Genomic DNA, 27,959 nt, shown 5'->3' with positions numbered 1-27,959 from the left:
ATGTTCTGCGTGTACATTGTACGTATTAAGAATAATAATAATTCAATTATAAACTTACCTCAAATTGCGCACATCAAATACATGTACTGGCAATGAGAAAATGCGTTCAATCATCTGGCACGTCGATTATGAAGTCGAACTGGAGAGAGAACATGCTTGTGAGATGATAATTCCATTTGTTTCCAATTGTACTGCTTACCTCATAGCTGCCAGCTAAGGTTTTGAGAATACTTCTAGCGAAATTCTTCAGTAGCACAGCACAATATCCGTTTATTACGAGAAAACGTATAGAATAGTTGCCGAACTATAATGGCGGCGCGTAACACACGAGTGGCGATAACCGGCAACCACAAACAACACGACTCGACTAAAGGAAGGCTTAAGCCGCTCTAGTTGAGCGCGTGTGGCTAGCGTCAGGGGCGCGCGCACGCGGCCTTGGTATGCAGTGATGTGCGCGCATCCTAGACGACTGCAAAACTGCAATAGCCAACGATACCTGATAAAACACAATCTTCGCCGCTTAAACACACACACACACACAAACGAACAAGTAAACAAGTTATTTTCATTGGATATGTTTCACCAAAGTGACATTATCAATTGTCTAGTATAAAATTAAATCCATAAATAAAAGAATCAACGCAAACAAAATAAAAATTCAATATTACTTTATTAACTTATAATACTACACTTCTTAGAATGAATGCCGACATCTGCAGTGTGAAAAGTACACTGTTCTAGCATATTACAAAGTATTGAAATTATATTCACTGGAAAGTATGTCAGATGGCGCAGCGTGTTTCATTCCTGAATTTCCTTTCGTTCATTTTGCACTGAACTCACAAATAACATATATTTTATTTGGCATGAACCCAAAACTCGATGGAAACATTTTAATAAATAATGTTTTAACATCGGGTCACGTCACTCAACCCTTTTGACCTTTTTACTAAATGAAAAGCTGTGTTTTCAATTAAAGCAAATTACATTTTCTGATTTACAATCAATACTAAATGAATATAAAGGTAAAGACAAGGAATGAAAGCAATTTAAATAAAATTAGATTTGTAAGTAACTTCAATTTGCTGTTAAGTTAGACTGTAGCCAGAATCAAGAAAGAACACTATGTGGAAACATCAAATACTTTGGTTTTTGATATTTTTGAATGGATTCCACTTGAGTTTAACACAAGATGCTCCTAAACCAGTTATTAAACCAGGGTTTGTATTCAAAATATAAAAGAATTTTAGTGATTGAATAAATTGCGGTTTTAGAAAACAAATTCTAGCTAAGGAAATAACAGAAGAAGGCCGCGAAATGGAGAAATTGTTGATTGACATCATGTTGAAATCAATCAAGACATATTCCTGCATTGTCATCATGTGTGATTCAGTTTATTACAATGTGTTCAGAGAAGACGTCTTTTTTAATATGGACGTTTACATTTCTTATTTTCTTGTAAGTATTTTTATTAAAACCACTTTATAACTGATATAAAATGTTTTTCATCTTTTAGATATTAGTAGAAGACCACGATGATCTATTATCACCATACCCTGACACACAAAAAAGTTTAATCAAAGTGCGACATCAAGATTGTCAAACTTACATCATTCTCCTAGCGAACGGTTTACAAATGTCCAGATTATTACAATATGGCGATCGGTAGGCAACTAAATATACATTATATTTAATATAATCAAAAATTTCATCTTTTAGTTATCGAGTCTTGGACACAAGAGCAAATTTTGTAATTCTTTACGATAATCGTCTCTTCGACAAAGATTTACACTACATTTGGAAACGCATAGTAAACGTAATATTCATCAAAGAATACCTAGGTGTAAAAAAACTACCCAACAATGAAAAGAAAACAATCCCGTGGTTCGAATTATCCACGGTGCCATTCCCAGCGCCAATTCGCGGTGTCCTAGTGCCACGCAGAGTGGACATCTGGCGTGCCGGCAAGTTCCGCCTCGCTGTCAACTTGTTCCGAGATAAGACATCGGATCTGAGGAATCAGAGCATGAAGGTGGCGACGTTCCAACACATTCCCGCTGCGAAGAAAGTGGATATCCCACCGTTCAAAGATTCGAGGAGTATTCTAAAAGCAGGCAACTATGGGTTCAGTGGCATTGAGATTGAAGTAAACATAACCTTACATTTTTATACAACATAACCTAATTTATGTTGTTGTGTAGATTTTATCATCTGTAGCAAAGACAATGAACTTCTATCCGGAATTGTATGAACCTGAAAATATAGATGAGGAATTCTGGGGGGGGATAAACAGGAAGATGGATCGCTGAGTGGATTGTTTGGTGAATTAATTCGTAGTAAAGCTGAAATTGGCCTTGGTGACTTCTATTACACACCTTATATATTAAACATTATGGATTTGACACTTCCATATACAACTGAATGTTTAACATTTTTAACTCCGGAATCTTTGACGGATAACTCATGGAAAACATTAATTTTACCTTTTAAGTAATAATTAATTTATTACCATGCAAATATTTATCTTTTTAATGGTTTTACTTTTATTGCAGACCTATTATGTGGTTCAGTGTCCTCACAGCAATGTTCTTCATCTCCTTCTTCTTCTATTATTTAGCAAAGTTTCACATGGGTTTGATGAAAACTTTCTGGAAACCAGAAAAACGCAACCCGGCAATTCCTCAAATAAAAGACGCTCCAACCGATTTAAAATATACATTAATGCGACGTGAGCATGAAGTGGTTAAGGAAGAAGGTGAACCCGAAGGTTTAAACCTGTTTGGAGAGGGTGTTAACTCATTTTTATATACTTACGGTATGATTCTGATGATTTCACTTCCAAAAGTCCCCACAGGATGGTCGCTGAGAATGTTGACTGGGTGGTATTGGTTGTACTGCACACTTGTTGTGGTTAGTTATCGTGCTAGCATGACGGCCATCTTGGCTAATCCATCACCAAGGTAAAATTTTATAAAAATAAACAAAACCAGTTCTAAACGTAATAATAACATTTTTAGAGTTACAATCGATACTTTAGAACAACTTTTAGCCTCTGACTTATCAATTGGTGGATGGGGTGAATTCAATAAAGACTTCTTCTTGACTTCCCTAGATCCTATTTCACAAGAACTAGGAAGTCGTTTTGAAATTATCAACAACACGGACGTAGCAACCGAGCGTGTTGCCTTAGGAAAATTTGCTCTATACGAGAATATTCACTTCCTAAAGCAGACATCAGTAAAAAGACAATTAAAGTTTCAATTGACGCGGTCCAACCTTACCGATGAACAGATTGCCGCTGAAAGAAATTTACATATCATGTCGACATGCATCATCAACATGCCTGTTTCTATTGGCCTGCAGAAAAACTCACCGATAAAACCAAAATTTGATAAATTTATTAGCAGAGTTATAGAAGCCGGGCTGATTGAGAAGTGGTTGAATGACGTGATGCAAACAACATTGACTGCGGAAATTTCAACGGATGATGGTCCAAAGGCAATAATGAGTATGCAAAAGTTTTTTGGAGCTATAGTTGCATTATTAGTTGGATATTTCATTAGTATTTGTGGTTTTATCGGAGAAATCATCTATTTCAGACGCGTTGTTGCCAGACATCCTAATTTTGATAAATATGCAAATACGATTGTTGATAAGAAATATATTAAAAACCAATAATGTTTACGCGGAGTAAATTTATGTTTTTTGCACACGTACGATTAAATCGTGTAACAAAACATTTCAAAATGAAAGAAATTTAAGACAATAGACTGCAACATAACCTCCATGAAGTCCTATCACTACGTACTGCCACCTATCGAATATATTTGTTCGAATACAGTTTACTGCCGATGCTAACTTGTTAACAAGCATTGTATGCATGCGTATAAAGCTGTCCTGGAATGAGCTGTGTTTTGTTTATGTTCACAAACCTGAGATGGAAATTGGAACAATTGAATACAAGTACGCATTGAAACCGGAGGTTCGAACGAAACTGTATTACAACTGTTTGCTATGAAACCAAATGAACAGGTAGGTACGTATCTCCCGTTGCGTTCGTGTTTTTTTTTTGTTCCGTTTCTGTTTTCATTGCGTGTTTTTTCATCACGTGTTGAATATTTGCGCTTGAAGTTTGATACGGTTGAACATCGACGAACGCATCGAACATTACGCTCGGCAAATGAATGTTGTCGAATGTAGTCCACCAATCTGACAACTCCAGCGAGCGTTGTTCGAGTGTGAGGGGAATTCCCGGAAAATGTGTACGTTTGCAAGGGTTCGTTGCGTTCCCAACCCGGAGAGTGGAGAGATACTCGGCTATATTTTATAGTTTTATTTCATTTTCATTTCTTCCCGATGTTCGAATTTATTTTTGCTCGGCTCGCATCCCTCTGCGCAATGGGAGAGGGCAGCCATTGAGGAATATATACAGATGTATTTTTATTTCATGTCGAGATGGAAAATGATATTGGATTTTTCGAATACCCGGAGATAAATCGAGATAAATCGCGTTTTGTAATTTGCGACGACGAGTAATACAATATTCGACTTATATCGCTTGGATTTCTATTTTATTTTTGCCACTTTACGACCGAAATTTGGCTGGATTTGCTGCGGGTTATGGATGTGTATTACCTTAACTACTCAAAACAATAAATTTTAACAAAATCAATTGGATATTTGTATTGTTTTTGTATATATAAATACTTAAATAATTCATTATTTAAGAAAAAAGCATTTTTTTACCACTTTTAGTCCTCAAATTATTCAAAAACTATTTGTGAAAATTAGTTTGTATTTTTTCCTTAAGCTTCATGCTTATCAAACAATTTATGCAACCACATTAACAGGTCTAAACCAGTTTCATGCAAATATCCAATTGTTTGTAATTTTACCGGCGGTTTCCTCTTCTTGCCGATTGTTTTTAAAGCATGTCAATGCGGTACTTGTACATTCTGAACATTTGCCTATGTCAACTCGAAACTTTCTATTATTCCACCAATCTCTCCGATTCCTCCCGCGCGTTTACCACAATTTGTTTGATTTGTGCGCCGCGTTATTTCAGTTAACGTGCACGCGTGAATTTTCAATGTACACAGCGCCCAACCGCACGAGAGCGCAGCCAGCCATCGACATTCGACAATAGCCGTCGTAGTGCCTACTCATAGTCATGGCACTTAAGGTACGCTCATCGTTTGCGTTTACTTTTAACGAGAACGTGTGCGACATAATGCATGAATATTTCACGTCTAAACGTCGATTTCGACGAAACCATCGGAAGTTGAAATAATGTTGTTCAATAATGTATATACACACACTGAGTGCACAGAACACGCTTAAATAAACAACGAACGAACGGAACGAAACGCGAAAGTATCAGAGGTTTTTGTTCGGGAAATTACGCTGTTTTTCCAACTCTTTATATATCTTTTAGTTTCGATTATTTTGTGCGTGTGTATGGACTCTCAGAGAGTTGAATTTAATACAGTTGCTTATTTTAGTTATTCTTATGCGGGCGTTTCGGTTTAAATTGTTATAAAATGGCTTTCCGTTCGTTTTCCGCACGCAAGCGAACGCAAACGGCTTCCGCACGCCGCGCGTCGAGCGCAAACGAGCGCATTACGGCCATAAACACATTAACAAGCTCATTTCGCGGCAGAAGAAAGCCAAAGAAAGCCGAACATTGCACGAGAGTGCAGTTTTCAAGACGCAAGAAACAAAAAAAAAACTAGTAAAAAGTCTGTGTGCCTCACCCACATCAGCAAACAGTAATATTTCCCTAATTATTTATTTTTTTGTTTGCCCTCTACTTAAATACACCAATATACCCTTTTATATAAATAATTTAATTATTAAAGTCAATTTAAAAATATTTACGTTAATATAATATCAAAAATTTGTTCGCGCAGCAAAAAATCGAAGTTTCTATTTTGATTTTAAAATTTTGGTGGAGGAGCCGTATTTGTACAAAAAGAAGAAAATGTTGATGGGATACCTCTCTCTCTAAACACATATATCTTCATCAAACCGCAATTACAGAAACCACTAATCGTCGGTTTTCTCTCTTTCTCTATTTTTCAGTTTGCAAATATACGTAAGGTATAAAACCACCGTGGGCTAGTTAAACTAACAAGCGGTACGTTGCTGGATATTTCCGGAAAGTGAAACCACCCTCGCGAACGGAAGGTGGGACGTTAAATGTAAATGACTCCCTTCTGCGCGCCGGGCGCTTCGACTTAATTGCGCATTTATAAAACGGAAAAATCTTCAAAGGCACCGCGCGCTCCACGCCATTTGCATGCAAAGAAAATTGCCATTTTATTCACCCCGCTCACCACGCAAACGCTGATCACCTTCGTTTCATCATTTTTTTAAGGATTACAATTGAAAAAACGAAAAATTTAAAATATGCACTTGAATTTAAAAAAATACCTGATAGGTATTGCAATTGTTTTTAAATTTAAATAAAAAATAAAATAAATCTCTAGTATTTTTAAGAATTATATAGAATGGCATCAATTTAATACGTTTTTAATCTGTTTTTGTTTATAGTGCGACACTTGAAAAATGCATTAATGGCACCCAAACAAATACCGGACGTGTTGACGAAACATTAACAGTCGCAGCTAGTTTTGAATAAACTCGCGCTCGTAAAGTGCGTTTCCATGCGTTTCGCAGCGTTTTATTTTGACGCTTTCATTCACTGTGTTGCGTCATGCGTTAACACCAATAAACACATCACATCACATCATACCATCAATGAATGCATCATCAAAACACGAAAATTAAATTTAACTGTGTTCAACCCGCGTTCAATATATTGTACAATCAGTATCACCATCATGTACAGCGCGAAACATTACTGCGAAGGAAACGCTGTTATTTTAAATTCATACACTCGCCGAACTCGAATTGCGTTCATATAAACAAATTATGCAATTGCTGGCGCATTGCGCAGACGAGAAACGCATTAAAACTCGAAACGCAAAGCGCACAAACAGATGTCATCCATCAAAAAGTGTTCGCACGACGTCGTTGCAGGCAACAAAAAGACATCTACTTTGATGTGCTACTGACAACCCGCTATATTTTATCCCGTTTTTAGTTCCCTAAGTGCAATTGGGAACACTGCCTGTACACAAAACATTAAACTCCGAATATATGCAACCCGGTATACGGATAACACAATATACGTTCGCGGTTGAAAGCTTCGGAAACAAATGATTGCAGCTTTACCTGTTTGAATGGATCCAGGTGTCCTGAATATCCCGAAAAGGACGTGCATTATCTATAAACGCGTTTATCAATAGGTGTAGGCTGTCGTCTGTCGAGTCCTTGCACGCTGACAAGTATGCAAAGAACAATGCATCGCGTACACAGGGGCTAAACCCGCGGGATTCCGCGACGATGACAGCTGTCACCCACTTTGCGGGCGCACGAAATCCATCATATTCGTTCCTTCAAATCCCGGGGAGCTTTATCAGCCGTGACAAGCAGATAAATGAAGACGCTGACGGTGTAAAACAAAACAATTTTATATAGTATATATATATAGAAACGTACGGTTGAGTTGTAAATTTGGTTGCCTATATTTGGCAATGGCACGCAAACAAACATTAGCGCTTGTTATGTGAGTTGTGGATAATGTCCGCGTTCGGTTTATTCGAACGCGTTAATGCAGCGACGCGAGTGGAGAGCAATAACTAATAACTATTGGAGCGCGCTAATAAACAATGCGTAATTTCGGCACGTAATGGACCCGTATGTTTCAGTAATGCACTACGAGCTATAATTGTACGTCGAACGGTCAGCGGAAGATTATGTTTCCGGAAGATAATGTCCGTGCAGTTAATGGCGTCGTTTTTTTAGTTTTGGTTAAATGTGGAATGTAATTTAAAATTCCGCGTATTAACTTTGCTTGGGTAATATATTCGATGCGGAATTTTGCAATAAAACAGTAAAAAACGCGCAGATTGCTTTTACACAAGAGGTTTTAATCCCTGCGCCCGAGTAGAGTGAACGGGCGAGCAGGTTGATATTAACTGATTGAATTATTTCTCCATTAACCGATGCGCGCTCGCCAATTTCCCGTCGGCGCGAGTTTTATGCACTACTCGCCACCCTACACCCTTAAATGCACCTCGCGCACCTGTGTGCAGAAATTTCGCTCGTATGAGCGCGGTGGTATCTTGCATCAAGTTTTCATTTTTTCGCCACCCCCTGACATGCGGTGAGATGAGTATTTGCATTTTTCTAGCTGCTGGCACGGTTGAGTGGGAGCGCTTAGCCGTAAGCCCGGCCGAGTGCTTTTCCCATGCAAATCCGTTCTTTTGTGCGGAATAATTTTGAATTTTTATGTTTTTCTATTAAATATACGAGAGAAATGCGCCAATTCCAATGTTATGCATAATTTTACCTCAAGATAAACAATAAACAGCATATGCAGCTATTTTCTTAACTAATTTACATTAGTAGAATTATTTCACGGACCTAAAACATAAATTTACATATAATTATTCTAAACAAACCTGTTTTTTCTTGATGTTTCTGTTTTCTGAAAGAAATTTGTGATTAAAACGTGTTCATTTTCATTTCATTTAATCAAATATTTGAAATAATCGAATAAGACTCATAGTTATAACAAAATATAGAAATTAAAGTACATTCAACAATATAGTTCCACCCTTCTGCACATTATGGCCACGACTCGACTATCGAGCGGCGCGCGCATGCGCAGCTGCCCTCGAAATACATCAGAATAAAACAAAAACTAAGTACAATGATAATTACAAAAACGAAAAAAAGAAAAAAGTAATGAAATAGTTTTCGAAACGACTTCGAACGTAAACAAACATTCAATTTGTGTGTGAATTGTTAAAAAGTATCAAAAACCATCGACGAATATTACAAACGAAAAATGAAAACAATTCGTTTCAATACGTAACAAACAACGTTCATCAAAATGACTTTTTCCCGACATGGAAAATCGCCGTCATTTTTTTTTGCTTTTTGTTTCTGTGTAAAACACTTAAATGTACAATATTAAATCTTGATCATTTTTTTTTATAATTTAATACAATCAATATTAACTATATGTGGCATGCCGCGTGTGTGTGCACGTGTCGCGCCGCCATGTTTGCAAATATTTAAATCGTAAATCGTTATCACTTATTGGTCACTGGATTTTCTTGCGCGTGAGAAATGTGAAACTTGCAACAGAAAAACTAAAAGAAACAAACGTAAAACTGTCAAAAACGCAAAAAATAAAACGACACTCGGACTACAAAAAAAGAAACGCGTAATGAAAAAACCGTACAACGCAAAAAAAAATTAAATATAAAATAATAAAACCAAATCAAACACAAATAATGATTACAGTTCGATTACTGACACTGGCCGCGAAAAAATGAATTAAAATAAATGAAACAAATGAAAACCGCTTCTTCTCACAAGTCTTGCAACTAGATAAACTATAAATTAAATTAAAACATAATACGATTATCGATACACAATAAATTCGGCGTCCATAACTGCGCTGCGCTTTCGAAAAATACATCATCGTTTAGAAGTAAAATAACTCTGCGTCTTTTTTCGCATATTTTCTCAAGAAAATCTTAGTAAAATTTATGTTCAGCAGTATGTAATACGGAATCTTTTCACAACTGTGGCGCTCTCGTCGCTCTCTGATTACAATCAAAAATTTGTTTAGCTTCATTTTGTTGTTTGTTATTTTTTTTGTAAAACCCTACAATTTTCACTAATTTGTTATTTATATATAAATATATCCAAACATAACATTTAACATTGTTTTCATTTTTGTATGTTTTGTTTAGTTCATAATGCCGCACACACACAAAGAGTTCGTTCGCGCGCGTGTCACGTTTGTAATAAATTGCCTATAGCGCCATCTACCAAAACACATTCGCAGTAGCCCGTGATTCAAGTTACAATTCCAATTTTATTTGTTTACAATTTTCGTTTGTCTTGAATGTGGCGCCCCCACAGCAGCCATAAATTGCTATTGTTTTTGTTTGTAAATTGGGTTTCAATTGTGTTCGGTTTCCGTGTTGCTATCGCTGCGTTTTGTATAATAGGTAAGGTAAAAGTGATGTTGCTTACGTGATACTGTGTGTTTGGTTGCCTAACAGTGTGTGGTGTGTTAGCTACGTATCCGATTTGATTGGTGGTGGTTCGTGTGCGGATTTTTTCGCCGCGCGGTGATCCTGAGAGCGTCTTAGCAACGTGTTCACGGTGTTTACCTCTTGTGTTCGTGTGTGTTGTGTGATTGTTTTCAAGTGTATGTGTCTGCAACATATCATTAGATCAGTACAATACAAGTGTGGCACTTTCTTCACTTTTTTATCAATAGTCTTCATTAATTATGCGCTATTATTTTTGGACTTTTCATTTTTTGGTAAGCTTCTGTCCCTCAATCGTCCAGTATGTTTGTTTTTCTCTTTGTTTAAAAAATAAAGACTAATTTGCTTTTTGGTATGTTTCGTAGGCGGGGGTTGCGCCCCCGGCGATAGCGATGCACTACACTGGGCTCCTCCCACTTGGTTTATGGGCAGAGCGGCGAGTTTCAGTTTATTTCCTGCTTGTCATTGTCTCTGTTTATAGATTAGAAAAGATTGCACTCGACGCGTGTTCCAAGGATTTGGGAATCAAATGATGGTAGTTAGCGGCTTGGAAAGTGGGCGCATGCGCACGGCTAATAAGGCCGAGACGCCTCCTTCGCACGCTTTAGTTGCACTTTCAGCCGCTTGGTGCCAATCTGGAAACCGTTCATCGCCTGGATGGCCGCCTTCGCCGAGGCGGCGTTGTCGAACGACACGAAGCCGAAGCACTTGGAGAGGTTCGTCTGCTTGTCGATGAACACCTTCGCCGATATCACCGAGCCGAAGGGCAGGAACGTCGACGCCAGGTCGGTGTCGTTGAACTCTTGTGGCAGGTGGTAAATGAACAGGTTGCATCCTTCAGGACCTGCCGAAACAATGAACCGAAACAAATAACATTAACGTCTTGTCTTGTTTGTTTTCAAAATGGCGGCATTTCTTTTAAATCCGCTGTCTATTTTGTTGTGCGTCTAAATGATAACTAATGCTTTCGCAAAGCTGGCCGACAGACAAAAACACGGAATGATAAATAACGAAACACGCAAATGGTTGCGGATTGCGAACGGCAGCGCGGTGCTTCGACACGCTGGCGTCATTAATCAAGCGGCGTTACGTTACATTACGGCGGCCGGCCATTAAAATTCAAGCGGAATTAGTAATGTCGTAATGCGTTATGTTACATTAGCGCGACAACACAAAGCGCGCGGCGCACAGCCGGAAACGACACGGACGAAAAAAAGCAGCCGCCGCCGGCGGCAAAGGGATGCGGATGAAAACGAAACGGAAGTGTCGCCCTCTCGTCCGTGTGCATGCAACACACCAAGCACACTTGAATGTGTGTTGGGTTGCTGCATTAGCACAAAATAAAACAAAAACATAACCGAGCTAAACAAAACAAATGCAAATTGTTGCAGTGTTATAAATATACACAATGTTCAAAGGAATTTGATTGTGCCATACCTTCAACTTGCTTCCCCGCAGCAGCTATCGCCGCCGCCGACATCGTGGCGCTGGTAAACAACCCATAGGAACTTAAATCAGCCGAAGTAGCCAAACTTGGCTGAAGACCGGCGGCTGCTGACAACGAAGACCGATCCACAGTCGTAGTCTTGCCGAGCAAATTCGCCATACACAAAGGTGAGGCGGCAGTGGCTGCCGCCGCCGCTGGCTGTGCCATCGCCGCCAACGTCACCAGGTTTTGCATTCCAATTGGCATGATATTATCATTGCCACCTAGTAATTGTTGCTGCAAAAGTGGTAGCGTGCTGTTCATCGACGACATCGCCTGCAGTAGCTGTAGCTGTGAGGTGGCGTCCGCCGGCAGCGTCACCTGCGAGTACTGCTGCGGTGCTTGCTGTTGCAGTGTCTGCGGCGCCTGTTGTTGCGCAATCGCACCCCACATGTTCACCTGCATCTGCTGCTGCCTCTTGAGCTCTTTCTCTTTCTGCGTGTCAGCAAACTTCACCACCAGAGGCGCTGAACAACCCTCCATCGTTTGTGATTGGTGGAGGGCTTTGATTGCGCTCAGTGCACATTGCTTTGTCGCGAAGGTGACGAATGCGCAGCCGCGTGACTGTCCGGCTGGATCGCGCAACACTGTGCATTCTTCGATGTTGCCATAGCCGCTGAAGAGGGCGCGCACGTCGTTTTCGCACAGCTTTTTGCTCAGCATGCCAACAAATAGTTTTCTTTCTGTAACAATAAAACAACAATTAATTATAATTTAAAAAAAAAACACATAAATAGTGTTAAATATTTTAACATTTATATTTAGTCAAGTGTTAAGTTAGAATTACGAAAAACTAAAAATAAGTTGAAATGAACCGTTCGGACGCGCGAATAATTGGCGCGCGTCAAACAATTATAATTAGCCATCGTTGTTCGCATCCTCGTCTACACCACACTAGATGATTGTACGCGTCCTTTACTGATTGAGTAATCAGCGCATCCTTTAGAAAATTTAGAAATGCGAATGCAACTCAGCTGACAATCAAACCGGCAGACAAACGTTAAATATAACCAAACTTAATGTCCGCACGTCAAAGCGAATTGCCCGCGAGTCTGACGCTGAACCGAAACTGAAAATTCAATTATTCAATTATATTTTCAAGCCTGTCCGTTTCGGCGCAATGCAAAACACGCTGCGCACAGACGTGAAAAAACAGCGGCGAAACAAAACAAAAAACGGGTTGAAATTGCCTAAACAGAGTTACTCAGCGAGGCAGCGAGCGCCGAATGGAAACAGTCGACGATTAAAACTGTTTTTCCGTTTGTTTTTGCGCGCAAATTCGCAATTATTCGCGAAAATGCAATTTAATTAAAATATTAACTAAATTATGCACATTTATTATGTTTATTATTTAGTTTACTATATTTTATATTCATTTAAGTCTATAGCTGTTTGGACAGTCATCATTGCGCAGGTTTTGCGTTTTATTTTAGTTTTTATTTAATATTTCAAAATAGATTTGCATACAATTCATAAATATCAATTTAATGAAACATTATTTTAACCAAGCTTCCGATTGAGTAGTGCGCAGAGCGTATGCAAATCGGTGAATTTATTAATTATTAAAATTTAATTTGTTTCCACTTTTAATTAATTTGGTGAATAATGGAAGTTTGATGATGATTTTCCTCATATTGCATCGTGCAATATGAAATCGCAAAAGGGCAAATCGCGTGAATTTATTTCACAAAATTAATGAAATAGGCGAAAGCCGGCCAATATCATATGCCATTCATCGAAACAAGCTACAATCTGTAACAAACACCACATAACGTAAACTTAATTCCGTTAGAATAACAAAACGAAGTAGTTTTGGCCTATTTTCTTGTTCCTTGCAAATATTAGTGGGTGGAGTCGTTTTCAATAAAATTCTTAATTGTCTTTTAACACGTTAAGGACGGCGTGTACCACCGGTGGTACACACGCGTCTGGTCTGTGGGACGGCGTGTACCACCGGTGGTACACGGCTCATTTGAAACGAGACTTATTCATTTTTGACTACACCACTGGTTAGGTTATATCTTCTCCTCGTTTCACCTATACAATCAGGGCCTTGCATCTTTGTCATCAAATGTGTCACTCAGATTACATATTATAATAAATAGTGACCGACAAAAGTTTCAGTTTTGGCTTCAAATTTGGTTTCGGCCAAAATTGGCTGAAACTTTTGGCAGAACCGAAACTCAGTGTTCGTGAATTATCGTGCGTCGTTCGGCTAACTCGCGGCTAAGTCGTGGTGGTCACTTGCCATCTCAGTTCGCACATAGTTTCGGTCGGACTCTAAAGATAAAGGCATGTTAAAGAGAAGAGAAATGTTAATAATGCCCTTCAACGCCATCTAGATTCGAATAATACAACTATAAATATGATAAAATCTTAATATCAACTTTCATCCCTTATTTTACACCCTTCTAATCATATTTTTGTAACAAAAAGTGGCCTATTTTATTTTGCTTTGTCAAAATTACCTAAATTATAAAATTTATCAAAATTCTTCAAATGGTTTATGCGTTAAAAGCGACACAAACAAACAAAATAATTCCCGACCGCAATTATAATATTAGTTAAGACATTAAAAGATACCGCTGACTCAAATTTACGTATTAATCAGCCGATGTTTTAATTTTGTTTAAATGTTTGCATTTAAGTAAACTTTACTTAACGGTTTAATGAGCGGTTAAAATCAATAAGAACAGTAGTAGCGTTAAACAAACAGGCTTCGTCAATCCGTCTAAAATTGTACTAGAATCGAACACCACAAGTAGGCGAAGTCCATTTTAGGCAGGTGATATAAGTGATACTTTGGAGAATACAAAACAAGTACCAAAGTAGGTTATGCTGGTTGAAACGCAATTGCAGCCATATTGAATAACACAAAACACAAACTTCATACATATTCTACGCAGGTAGATAACTAGAAGTTATGTGTTATATGTAGTACGACGCAGAAGTTTAACAGATAGTTTATTTTTAAACAAGTTATTTATCAACTTTTGGGTTTTTGTTGCTATAAATTTAGTGCAAATCAACAATAAGTAGTAGTAAGTTGTGAAAACTCTATTCGCAAAGACATTTTCATCACTCCTTCACTCATTCGTCTTTATTCCGAGGTTTCTCCGCTTCGTTTCCGTGCTTTTCGGCTAACAAGCGCGAAAAGCGCACAAGCGCACACAAATTAGCAAACTTTTTTAATATGCGTATTATTTTATCGCCGGGGCGTGCGGCAAACTTTCGGGATACAGTCCTTGGCGGCGGCCGAGAACAGTTTAGTTTGCATTTTACTACGAAAGTTCATCCGCACTCCACTACAAATGAGCCCTCCGCCCGCCGCCTCAAAGCTCGAAAAGCGCACAAAAACGCATTCGACATGCGCCATATTAAAAAAAATTGATAAAGTTGAGCAGTAGACGCGGAAGTAGACGTAAAAGCGGAAAGACAAATAGACGGAAATATATTTTACGAGTGCCCGAGAACCAACCCGATCATTCATCCACAACCAACTCTTTGAATTCGGGATTTTTAGGGAAACTTAATAGACTCGTAAAAAATCAGACTAAAGCTGTTTTATAATTATTTACCCACTTCATTGAACAACCGTAAAAACTTTAAAAACTTATTTATTTTTTATATTTTGAAAGATGCATTGGAATTGTCGTTTATACTCGTACAGTACACCATTGATATTGTAGTTATGAGGTGTGCATTATCTCTAATCTGCGCTTGAAACAGAAGCGCACCACTTGAGAAAGTTATTTTCGTGTGGCGTGTTGCGCATCAAAAATCAGACGCGCTGAGATTGAAAGATCGAAAAGCTTTTCATGCGGAAACCCGAGCCACACGTCGAGCTTTTAAACGTTTTTCAGCGGCCAAGTGGTGGCAGAAAGCAGAAGACCAGAATCAAGATAACCCAAAACGCACGCGTTCGAATTTTAAACGAGTTAATTACCAAACGCGCAAACACGCTAAATTTTAACATTTGGCAGCTGGAGCATCGGAAAAATCACCGAAAATCACATACTATTTCTAGGAGGCGCGCACTGAATGCCTTCATGTGTGTATTTGGTTGCATAACATTTAAAACCTTCGAATAGATGCGATGTAATCTCGTACACACACAAATGTGTCTTTTATTGACGCAATAATAATGAGAATAAAAATAATCGCAGACGGTAAATTAGCAAATTACGCAAATTAAAACTAATATAATACGTAAACGAGTTATACCTGCGAGGAGAGATAATATTAAGTCGGTTATGCGGCCATTTAGTTTTAAGACGGCGCGCAGTCACGAAAAGCGGAAAGCAAGGCGGAAAACAGGAAACGGAAATACGCGCTCGTTTATTTTTCAAGTGCCATGCGATACGGGGAAAACAAAAGAATTTAGTAGTGCTTTAAAACGATCAAACATGTTTTGACTAACAAGGAAAACATTAAAGAAACACGAAGTAAATGATTATGAGTATACCATGTGTTCGAAAAAACCCTTGGATTTTATAGTGATAGAAAATAGTCCAAGAACTGTAGCTTTAAAGCAAAAAAGCAAAATGCTTAATTTCAATTTCTTAATTTTATTGTGAAGAAATGAGAAATCTTAATAAATAAAACTTTCATCCTCTATTTTACACCCTGTAAGGTATATTTTTGTAACAAAAAGTAGTCTATGTCTTTCTCCACAGTCTAACCTTTCTTTCTACCAAAATTTATCAAAATTGTTTGGGTAGTTTTCGCGTGAAAGTGACACTAACAAACAAAAACAAACAAATCTTCACATTTTTAATACGTATTTGTATAATTTAAACGCCAATATAATTATTAGCTTTCAAATAGCTTTCATTTTGCAAGAAATACTAAAAAGTTAATTATTATTACTACTATCAACGTACCACACGTTTGGACTTTGATTGTTAAACATTATTACATACAATGCAACCATTTTGTTTCATAAAGAAGAAACGCAATAATTCACGGATATCAACTGATTAATACAACAATGCAATGCATCACTACGAAAGAATTTAATGACCTATCAAACAATATCACTTTGAATATTTTAAAATCAATTCAAACATTGTTTTCCTGTTTATAATACAAAATATTCAAAATAAATTATTTCACTATTACCCAGTACTAAATGTGTAACAACATATCACACACACTAATTGAACCCAAACACAATAAAACTCACATTAAAGCCGGAAATACTGACCAATAATATGCCCAAAATAATGTTTATAACTTTTATAAGTGAAAGCAGTTATTGATAGCTTTCAGGCGTAATAAATGAGTTTTCATATGTGACAGGCACGCTTATTATGCTAAATATAGTCCGATGTCGTTTACGGTAGCGCACCATAATGATTATACCGTGTGCGTTAACATTAATAATTTTTCTTTTCGTTTACCAGCCCGTGAGCCGCAAGGCACGGCACCAGGCACACCGGAAGCGCGATTGTTTCGCTCGGCGAGGCTCCGGTTCTGGTACCTTTTGTGTCGCGCCCGCTTCGATTTATCGTCGCGTATCGACTTCCACTTAAAACCATCGCTCGAACAACGGTAAAACACGCTTCAAATTATAATTATTACCAGCCAGACAACAAACACGCGCAATACAAACAAGGCGCGCATTGGTATTGACGCTATTGGCGCTGTTTAAATACAAAAATACAAATTCTGATGCGGGATAAGTTATCACTATCACAAATTGGTCGTCGTAAATTAGTTGCATTCGGTGTTATCACGCGTTATTCCCGAATTGTTTATCGACGCGACAAAGACACAAACGCGTGTGCGCGCGGCTATAAAAATTTATGTGATGTGACGTTTCGTTTGTTTGCCGATGGCAATGCGGACGCATAACTCACGCGGAGATTATTTTATTTAAACGCGCACTCGGAAAAAGGGCGATAGTTTAGATATGTGTACACACCGCACGGTTTTAATTTATTTTGTGTGCGTCATAAATAACAATTTCAGTAAACTAGCCATTGAATAAATGCGCACGGCGATAAATTACCGCAAAAATTTATCGCAAAAAATGTCGAAGGGAGGAAAAAAAACACACACGGGCAGCAAACAAACAAATAAAAACGCGTTCGCAAACATTCGAAAACGGGGTGTGCTTGTAAAGTTACGCAAACATTTGTGTGCGTTCGCGAGAGCGCATTAGCTTGGTGAACGTTCAGACAATTATTTTTGCGCGAACGCGCACGGGCGATTTATTTTTAAATGGACTGTTCGACACATTCCGACGCGTAAATAAACGCAAAGGGCGGTCGAGAGCAGGCTGAGGCACAGAAACAGAAAGAAAAATGAAAAATGATGCGAAAGGATGAAAAAATAACCTATGAACAATAATAAGAAAACAAATGAAAATTAATGACATCTAGATAATTATTTATACACCTAGGAGGTTAAACAAAAACAGCTAAACGAATTATTTTCTTGCTTCTTGAGCATATTATGTGCAGAAATTGTCAATAAAACTCTGAATTTTATTTTAAAGAAATGAAAAATGCAAATAATGCACATTAGCGCCACCTGGATTCGAATTATGCAACTATAACTATGATTTAATGACAATATCAATTTTCATCCCTTATTTCACACCCTTTTAGTTAGACTTTCGCGATAAAAAGTAGTAGTAGTTATTTTCCATAATCAAAACTATCTCAACACCAAAATTTATCAAAATTTGTTAAATGGTTTTTGCGTTAAAGAGTAACAAACAAACAAAAACACATTTACATATATATTACTTAAGATAATCATGTAAATCTTTATATTTTTACTTAACTGGGTCAAAATATATATTGCAACACAATTAGTTCCGAAAACAAAAGAAAAAGAATTGCTTGTATTTGCTAATTTTCAAAAATAGCCAATTAACATTGCAGTCAGGTGCGCCTGTAACGATGCGTCCTTTAATACCGTCGAGTGCGTTGTTATTAAGCGGAAAAACGTGCAAACGCGATGATAATGCAAATGGCGGACACGCGCCCAACGCAATACCGCCTGATTTCTATGCAACCCACGTCGCGACACACGCTTTTTTTCCCGCCGTGATTGAAGACCCGCGAGAAGCGGAAAAACCAAAACCGAATCCCAGACGTGTGCCTTCAACCCGTTTCTCCTCACAGACACAGCGACACGCAGCGTCGCTCGCCGCTGAGAGGAAAATCGATTTATCATAATCAACAATGGCGCGTGAGTGCGTGCGCTCTTGTTTTCCTGACACCTTGCCAGCGGAGCTTTTCCCAATTAAAACTAGCACACATTCATTGAGCACGGCAAAGCAATGAAATTATTTTACAGCGCCAGCATTAGAGATGATGATAATTAGTGCAAAGTAACACGTTGGAAGCACAGCCAACGCTCGCGCATGTAAAGCGCATCAGTTTCGTATTGTCGCTATTGAAATTCCAGCACAGAGCAGAGGGAAAACGAACTGTAAATAAAATAAAGTTTTGTTTGGACTAGTAAAGTTGGTTCATTTTGATAAACTCGATTTAGCAAAGTTTTGCAAACACATTTTCGTTTAAACTCTACGCAAAACTAAATTACTGCTAAACAAACTGTTGCTGACCATCCCAAAAACAACATTCGAACGCATTTACATAACATTGCATAGAGGTACAACTATTTAAAATATACCTACATAATAATCTTTTTGGGTTGGGTAAAGTTTTGAGTTTGTTAAAAAAATAACGAATTGAGGTGAAAAACGATAAGATAAAAGCTCGCCGCGTGTGCAGAGTGAGCTTTGTGTTTTAGTTTACCAGAGACCCGAGTTACCGGACGTTGTTTCTACTTGTAACAGACGATGTATGCAGGTATATCGCACCCGGGCGTTTACCTGGCCGATTCCGGTGAAAAAGTTTCACGTACATTCAGAAATCCACACAAAAGCTAAATGTACACTTTTGTAAGCCAGCAAATCATACATCATATGAATGTATGGTTGCCTATATTAAAATAACTTCATTTTTTTAGATTTATAGCAAAATTTTCACATAAAATCAACTTTTAGTAATAAACTAACCTCAAAAACATAAATTACACTTATATAACCTAAAAATACAAACAATTTCTTTGTTTATTCAGTTTATTGTTATGAATATGATTGAAATAAGTTATCGGCCTCTTCGGAGCCGTCCATTTGTTTTTGGCGTATTCGATTTCGTTATCGATGCATACAACACAAAAACGCATGCCACGCACACGAAAAGCGAATGCTAAACACTGAAAGCTCGAATTACGTTTACATTCCGCGATACGCGCGCTATAGTGTGCTGTGCGTTTTATGTTTTCGTTTCAGTTTCCAGCCGTTTGAAGAGCTGCAAGTGTAAGCTGACCGTCCCCGCGCGCCTCCCATTTCGAGCGAGAAACAAAAGTTTCCGCTTTTCTGCGCGCTGATAACACCGCTGTGAATATAAACAAGCACACTAAAAACTAAAAGCAAGAACTAAACAAACTACGTTTATGTTACCAAATGGTGTGAAGTTTATTACGCTCATTATAAAATTAAAAATTCGAGGCTGTGTTGTGTGTGCATTGAGTTGCATATCTCGTAAAAATTTCCAGCGTGTTTACCCGAGATAAGAAAAGTGATGGTGCGAGAAACAAATGAAAATTTACGTTTAAAACGAGGAAACAAACAACTATGGAGTCTTAAATGACAAACAACCTGTTTTATAACCACAATTTCAAGAAATGCGTGTCGCGAGATTATCACATTTGATAAAGACAGGAAATATAAAAAGCTTAGGAAATGTAATAATGCCAACGTGACGAAATAATACCGAAAACAAAAAATTCTAATCTCGACTTGACTTTAGACGTAATTTAAAACTGGTAGTCGTACATGTAGTGTACTTGATTATTGTTACTGGAAACGTGTTTAGTTTAACATTGTTTAATTTTCACATGCGCTCGCATTTCCAATAACGCGTAGCTTATCGCGTTGTTTAGAAACACAAAACGATCGAAAACGTATCGGGCGATAATAACTCCGGTCGCCGGAGCCGCGCGACATAATTATAATTACCTGCGACACGGCCAATCGGCGAGCGCGCCGATAACGCTCAAATAGTTGACATGCAGCGCCAACTTTGGCGCACAAAAAGTTAAACAAAAGCGGGAATGTTGCTACTTCGCAAACATGCATTGTGCAGGTGCGTGCCAGTAGCAGCGATGACGGTGACATTCCCGATAAAATCGAAGAAAATGCATGCAAAAACAGCAACAAGTGGTCGTAAATATTATCTACGATAGCACAAAGCTATTAATTTTGATATGTTTAGAATTTATACATTGCTATATTGCTTTTGCACACGTAGATTTTAAGAAACAAGGCGTAAATAATTTTTATTTCTTGGTTCTTGGGCAGATAATATGCAAAATCCGGTAAAAAACACGATTTTAATTTATAGAAATGAGAAAAATCTATTCACGAACTTCAGCGCCATCTCCATTTGAATTATATAACTAAAATTATAATTTATACCCTTTTCGTAATATTTTTGCGATAAAAAGTAGCCTATTCGCTTTTCCTAGGTCAAAAGTATCTCTATACCAAAATTTCTCAAAAGTAGTTTCTCCGTGAAAGCGTCACAAACTAACAAAAAAACACATTGGCATTTATAATATTAGATAAAACCTTGAAAGTAGTGAAACTAATTGAAAAATATTATGTTTTTGCATAAAATTTCCCCAACTTTTCCATGAAATTAAGTTTTAATTGACATTTTTGCAAATTTCTAGTAAAATTTTGCAAATAATGAAGATATTTCAACGATAAACAAAAAAAAAACTGTCAAACTCATCACTTATACAAACCAAATGTTTTCCTCTAAAATTATTAAATTATCGAATAAATTCTTCACTTTTTCAAATATTTTGCAATATTTAACTGTGAATTCTTGCTAAAACAATTTTTAAATTTAGTCATAACACAATTATGCCATGATTATTCCACTGCAAAGAATTCACCTTCGTGTTATCGTCGCTTGCATATTTTTGCCAAACATTTCGTGCAACAAGAAAAAAACATGACGTATAAACAGTAACGTAATTTGTCGTAAATTTCAATGTTTTGCATGCGCGGCCCGTTTACTGCCGCAGCGCTATAAAATAATAGAAGCGAACGCGAATAACACTAAAAATGCGCATTGCAACTTGTTGCATAACGCACATGGTCGTCACAACGAGGAAAACGCAACGACATGTGACATGTTTTTAAACCCAGTTTCGAAGATATTATACGCATCGCCGTTTCACAAATCACAGGCATGTGATAGGTGTGATTTTCGCCTTTTAACCGAACGTGCGCGAGTGTCGTCGATTATCGATTTCTTCGTAACACTCTTAATTGTTTACCCAGAGAATTACTACCTAGGTGATAATTTCGACCGAAGGCTGAGTCAAACAATGACGCTCGGCTATAACTTTCCAAGTTTTGTTTGTTTGCTACATTTTGGACGACAATTCTAATGATACTCGCCCTGGCACATAAAAAATATTTCGTTGCTTTTTATGGTTTCGTTTTTAGCATGAAAATATGCACGTGGCTATGTCACACAACACAAAAGTTTATTATTCATTTTTTCATGACGAGTCGAGGCAGCGCGAGCGCTCCGATCGAAGGCCACTTATTTTCATATTCTATTATCTTTTTTTATGAACAATTTACTTAGCTATGCTCGGTAAAAACAAAACTTTCCACAAACGACAACATAATGTTTGATTTTTTTTATACCTGGAAGTAAATATGGCGCCGTATTAGGCGCCGGCTTCCAATAACCGGAACTGATAGCCGGATACGAGGAGCCGGTGTGATTATTGTTGTGGTTGACGTTCGCGGCGGGCGGCAGCTGATTGTAGTGGTTGCCGTTTGTGTTGACAGTGGCGACTGTGGTAGCGGGGGCGGCAAGACCCTCCGAGGTAGTGATGGTGATGCTGCCATTACTGTGGCCGCCGACGCGATTCTTCATCTTCGTCATTAACAAAACAACAAAACGTGCAAACACACACAGGCCACAAACAACACACACAAACACAGCAATGTGAGAGTGAAAGAGACAATTGACAAAACTATGTGCGACAGAAAAATTGTTATCACAAACACAAGTAGTTATTAAGTCACGACATAACGACACGAACAGAAATTTTTTTAAAAACTTTTACGTTTTCATCTCGCTGCTCGCTGCAAAACTGGCCAAAACAATCACATCCATCACAGTTTGTTTTTCTTTACGTGTTTATAGACTTAAGTCACACCTAACCAAAGTTTACGTCTAGTTGAGGCTTAAGTGTCAATATATTCGGTGGTGCGCAGACCGTCTGGAAGCGCGACGCACGCCAAACTGAACGCGCCGCCGCGACTCATTTCGTTTCGTCGCGCCGCTGCACGCACACCACTCGCGCCATCGCGACGCGCGTCGCATACAAAACGGAAAATGTGACGCGTCGCGCATACATCACGCATGCAAATGATGCACTCGCAACGCACCACGCACACACAATTCACACACGAATTACACGATTGTTACACGCTGTGCTTTTTTCGAAATTACAACATTATGAAAGTTTCACCTAACCTTCAATATATTCAACGTATGCAACCAAATCTACACAAATTTATTTTTTGTGTTTCAATAAACGCGTGTTGTCAATACGCCGCGCGCGCAACGACTGCGCTGCATTTACGACTAGATGCTGGTCATACAAAGGTATGTAGGTAGGAAATGCACACAAACATTTTAGAAAACGTAAGCAAAATGTCCGCGACACTCGGGAAAAGTAGGAAACACAATCAACGAAAACAAAAGCCACACAACTACAACATACAGCACTTGACTTGACCACGACGATCAGCAAGAAACTTAATAGATTTCTATCTCGCGTCGTTCGCGCCCAGCGAAATAAAAATAATTTCCGCACAAACGCCGCGTTTGCATTATTAATCTTTTCGCTGACGTAACGCTTTGCACATTACTCAAGTGTGTGGATATTGTGGCGCAGCCTCAAGTGCAGTGACTCGACATTCATCGACCGTGATATTGATGACACAAGCCATTAAAGCCATCACACACATCACCGCCGCGCCATCTCGTATTCAAGAGTTCAAAAATTTTTATTTTATATTCATCGAATCAATTCTTTTGTATTGGGTGTGTTTATTACGGTAATAATAATTTGCGTTCGGCATGATTGCGCCGTGCGTGTCGTAAAAATCGCAGCGATTTGCGGTTTTGCAAGCGAAGACGAGCAAATAATAAACAAAAGTGATGATGGCTTCGTGATTAGTCATGCTTGTTTCAAACAAAATGCATAATTACAACCATTATTCTATTCGGAACGAAGAACAATTTTGATTAATAAAATTTTGGACTTTGGAAGTCAAATAAAAATTAAAACAATAAAAACGATGGGAATCTATGAGGTATGAGTCTGCTATGCACATGCAGGTAAATCGAGCGCGCAGTGCAGATTGCGCTTCACCTTGAATTTAATTAATTTGTCGATTCAAATGGCAACATGCGCAACATGTTCCATGCATGCCGGCGGTACAGCGTTTGTGCATTTTAGACGATATGCCATAATAAACCGACGGATTGATGGGAGTTCTAATGCGATGGGATGTCCATCATTCAACATGCTTACTAATTATATACCAGGTGTTCACAATAAATACATTATCCGCATTATTTTCGATATGCCGGTGTTTTTATGCTATGATAAAACATTGTGTATAGTTTTATGTTTATTTACTTCTGTCCAGTTCAATTCGCGTCCATTTGCGAGCATTTGTGCAGCGCAATGCAATGCAATGCGCAATTCTAAACTCCTCGTCGTGTAATTACATAATAATCGATTCGATCGGTGCGCTGCGGCAAGGTGAGTCGCCGTTCCGTTCGTTTCTAACTGTCGATCGCTGTGTGTCCGACCGTTTTTGCCTCTGTGCGCGAATTCGCGGATTCGCTGGTGACTTGCAGCAGCGCGCACGCACGCTAAAAACTGTAATTTTGCAAACAAACACACAGCGCACACAAAACAAAAAGCATTCGACGTTGAAACGGTCAACGAATCCAAATCAAACTGCAAAAAATCACTAAAACTCAAATGCGACAATACCAATACTACTACTGCGATTTTAAATAATGTTGTAAAATTTATAAATTAAACGCTGTGCAAATGCCTCCTTCGCACAATGTCCAACGCCCTATTCTTGCCTTCAACTTTCCGCACCTTTCAGGCGGAGTATAAAATAAAATTTACAACCAATTTACTCGCCCCGCATTGCATTGCGCCACATTGCACACGATGCACACGACTCGACTATACTGTACGAGTATAAGACATCCATCGTTCGGATAAATCAAGTCGTGCCCATGTCTTGCGCGCCTCTCCCATATTCTCATTTACTCATACAGGAGCTACCGGTTGCAATACTGCCAACACAAATACAACTACCAACTTTATAACTTTACGCTAAGATATGCAACACATTTTACATGTTTGTGTGTGAGGCATTGTCTAAACTCTAAAATTGCGATCCAAGATGCACACACGGAAGCCTCCCTAAACATTCAAGCCATCGTGAAGATTCAACAAGCTTCTAACCTTCGAGTAAATAGCGAACAAAGTTGTGCGCGCCGTTCGTGTCGGACTAAACTAACCGACTAACCAACTTAATTCGTACGCCAACAGGCCATAAATGCAAGTAAACGCAAGTAAATACCTTCGCACCGTGTTACGACCGATGTTAGAAAGTTACACTATGCATTTACTCTGCATACGTACATATAATGCACCATAATTAGCATGGAATTATAATTTTATAATTTTAAAAATGAAAATTTTAAAAGATAAAATCCGGTTCTGATTTAATTTGTTTCTTGACTTGCATTGCGACAATACCAACCCAGCTAGGTCACACAAATTGATTGCACAAGATTGTCACGTGTTTCACTTTGCTTCCACATTTTCTTCCACCTTCATCTTGCGACGAGCAATGCATAATGGAGAACCGAATGGAATACGAATGAATGTCGCACCGGAAGCGCAGAGTCGGACTCCAAATATAATTTTTCATACAAATAAAAAATAAACAAAAAGTTTATATAAATGCAACACTGTAGAATAGGATAAATACTACGCAGTAGACCTATTCGGACGAATGGAAAACGTCGCACAAAGCGCTTCCGGTGATGCGACTCTGTGTCCGTGAATGTAATAATTTTCATTTTCATTCAAGTGCATCATGTTTTTTTGTTGTTGTATATGTCAAATTTAACAAATGTACTCACCATTTCGATTTTCACTATCAGCCGGTTTCATCTGGATTGGATGATGCATCTGCAACCCAAAATACATTTCATTATAACTCATTCGAATAAAAATGTAAATCTGGAAAATTTTAAATCAATATTTAACAAAACGCAATAAGTACGCAAAGAAATAAATGAATTTCGTTTCAGTCAGCCGTTTGATTGATTGATTAATGAAAGTTATAACGAAGCACATAAATTTTTCTCCGGCGCGCAGTAAGAAAAGGTTCAGATTTCTTCGTTTCGATTTTTTTCTGGGCGATTTCAACCCTCCTGCGCACTCTTGCCGGTCTGTCGGATTGTGCGATTATTGCGCATTTCTTTCACTTCAATGATTACGAATTACGTTTGCCGACGCGGACAAAAGTCGTAGTTGTAGTCGCGGTATACTTGGTTGCCTAAAACGCAGCAAGGGAAACCAAATTGATTTATGTCTTTTAATATCTAAGACGTCTATTAATACATCAATTATGATTGTAATCCTGCGCCCGTTTCGCTACTAAGCCCATCGGCTTACGCCGTAGGCAACCCAGAGTACAACTACATCGTTTCCTACAGCTCCAACAACGCGCCGAGCGCGAAATTCGTTTCGACATCTTCCCAAATGGATTATTATCATTATCATCTCGATGGTATTAATAATATTAATTATAGCGATAACTATAAAGAAAGTTTTTATGAAGGAATGCATTGGAATTGTCGTTTTGTGATAAAATGTAATGATGATGAGCTGATGAGCTTGCAAATCGTAAATTGCTCGCGAATTCACATTTAGCTCATATTAATTCATCACGCACTAGTGCGGCACGGATTTGTGCCGATTGATTTACCATTTCAATTCAATTCACCCACATACGCAATAAATTCAAGTTTTGCTGGCGATGCATTCACGCTATGCAACCCAACTTACATTTAAAACATCTAACCTATTTTTAACGCTCCGAGTGTGTGATAAATGTAATAAAAGTCAACGTTATTAATTCTCCACAGACTCGATTTGAAAGGCTGTCAATTTTATCTCCCACCTGATGCAGTTACACACTCTATACGATATTCGAGCGACTTTTACGTCATTTTGCTTCTTTTCACAGCGTAGAGTACGTGGGTGGACCGATGGGGTGGTTTAAGATGGTGGCGGCGGCGTCGAAATGGTCTTTATTAAATTTGCGCCGCTAGTTGGGAAATTTACGGCGGCGACGACACTCGACGATCGCAAATCGAATCAAAAGCGGCGCCGCCGCCACAACACTCTCACTATCTAATAGTCGTCGACGATGAATCACGAAATATCGCAACATTTCACACGTACATCTCATGCGCAGCCAACAGGTGAAAGAAAAAACGCAAGCAAAAAAATTGACTTTCAGAGTGCGTTGAAGGAATATAAAATTCGATTTTCGTCTCGAAATCATATTATATTGAATCATGGCGTCAAAAATAAAAGCGAGAAAGTTTTTTTTAGCTTTTTTATCTACTTTTACATCCATTAGATATTGAATACGGCGTTGGATGTTATTGATTTAGAAGTGTGACAATTCCAATTCGATGCGTAATATGAAACGTATGAAACGAATAAAAATTCCAATTGTAAACACAGTGTTAAATGCGGCTGGTATGGCAATGGCATTGATGACGAAGTGTAATGCAATCGGGCTGATAGCCATGGTGCACCGTGCGCACTCTGTGACAATTGCGTGTGCAATGCGATGCCGTTCTGGCAGGCAAGTGCGCAAGAGAACAATGCAATTGTTGTCGCAAAGCCTACAAATTCGCCAAACACTCATGGATCGCGTTACCTGCGCTGCCACCATGCGAGTCAATTGCTATTTTGTCTAACAATCACTCAACTACTATGAAGTATTAATTTTTGACTTGTTAACTTATAAATTTATAATTTTAAATTTTTAAAGAAAATTCTTTTTTACGTTTTGAGCCTGTAAAAATAATTTTTGTAATTTTAACTTTTAACTTTTCATGCAGACATTTTTTGCATGTTTTGAATTCATG

The 27,959-nt window shown here is 38.3% G+C and overlaps 2 protein-coding genes and 1 long non-coding RNA gene across 11 annotated transcripts in view; 1 reads left to right on the top strand and 2 right to left on the bottom strand.

The window, feature by feature from the left end:
• LOC135789956 (uncharacterized) overlaps positions 1-500 on the bottom strand; it is a 28,849-nt gene extending 28,349 nt beyond the window's left edge. The window contains exons 1-2 of the long non-coding RNA XR_010547685.1: positions 200-500; positions 59-139 (exon numbers count right to left, since the gene is read on the bottom strand). This is a non-coding gene — a long non-coding RNA (uncharacterized lncRNA). The remainder of the gene's footprint in view (positions 1-58; positions 140-199) is intronic.
• Positions 501-1,125: 625 nt separating this feature from the next.
• LOC135803773 (glutamate receptor ionotropic, kainate glr-3) lies at positions 1,126-3,806 on the top strand. The gene is given in 8 exon segments (XM_065317466.1): positions 1,126-1,220; positions 1,275-1,458; positions 1,517-1,665; positions 1,720-2,146; positions 2,202-2,279; positions 2,282-2,490; positions 2,553-2,960; positions 3,018-3,806. Coding segments are annotated over 8 exon segments (2,211 nt in total). The 3' UTR covers positions 3,679-3,806.
• Positions 3,807-8,581: 4,775 nt separating this feature from the next.
• LOC135789943 (CUGBP Elav-like family member 1) overlaps positions 8,582-27,959 on the bottom strand; it is a 101,228-nt gene continuing 81,850 nt past the window's right edge. For all 9 annotated transcript variants that reach the window (XM_065300022.1, XM_065300025.1, XM_065300024.1 and 6 more), the window contains 3 exons: positions 25,932-25,980; positions 11,577-12,308; positions 8,582-10,983 (listed from right to left, as the gene is read on the bottom strand). In XM_065300022.1, coding sequence (XP_065156094.1) covers positions 10,712-10,983; positions 11,577-12,308; positions 25,932-25,980 — 1,053 coding nt within the window. In that variant the 3' untranslated portion in view covers positions 8,582-10,711. The remainder of the gene's footprint in view (positions 10,984-11,576; positions 12,309-25,931; positions 25,981-27,959) is intronic.

This window comes from Atheta coriaria, unplaced genomic scaffold (genome assembly GCF_025399875.1).
Source record: "Atheta coriaria isolate IRGN ID8LTWV9N9 unplaced genomic scaffold, Caltech_Dcor_3.1 hic_scaffold_3_pilon, whole genome shotgun sequence".
Taxonomy (NCBI): domain Eukaryota; kingdom Metazoa; phylum Arthropoda; class Insecta; order Coleoptera; family Staphylinidae; genus Dalotia; species Dalotia coriaria.
The sequence above is the reverse complement of the archived record's forward strand: the minus strand, read 5'-3'. Positions and strand labels throughout refer to the sequence as shown.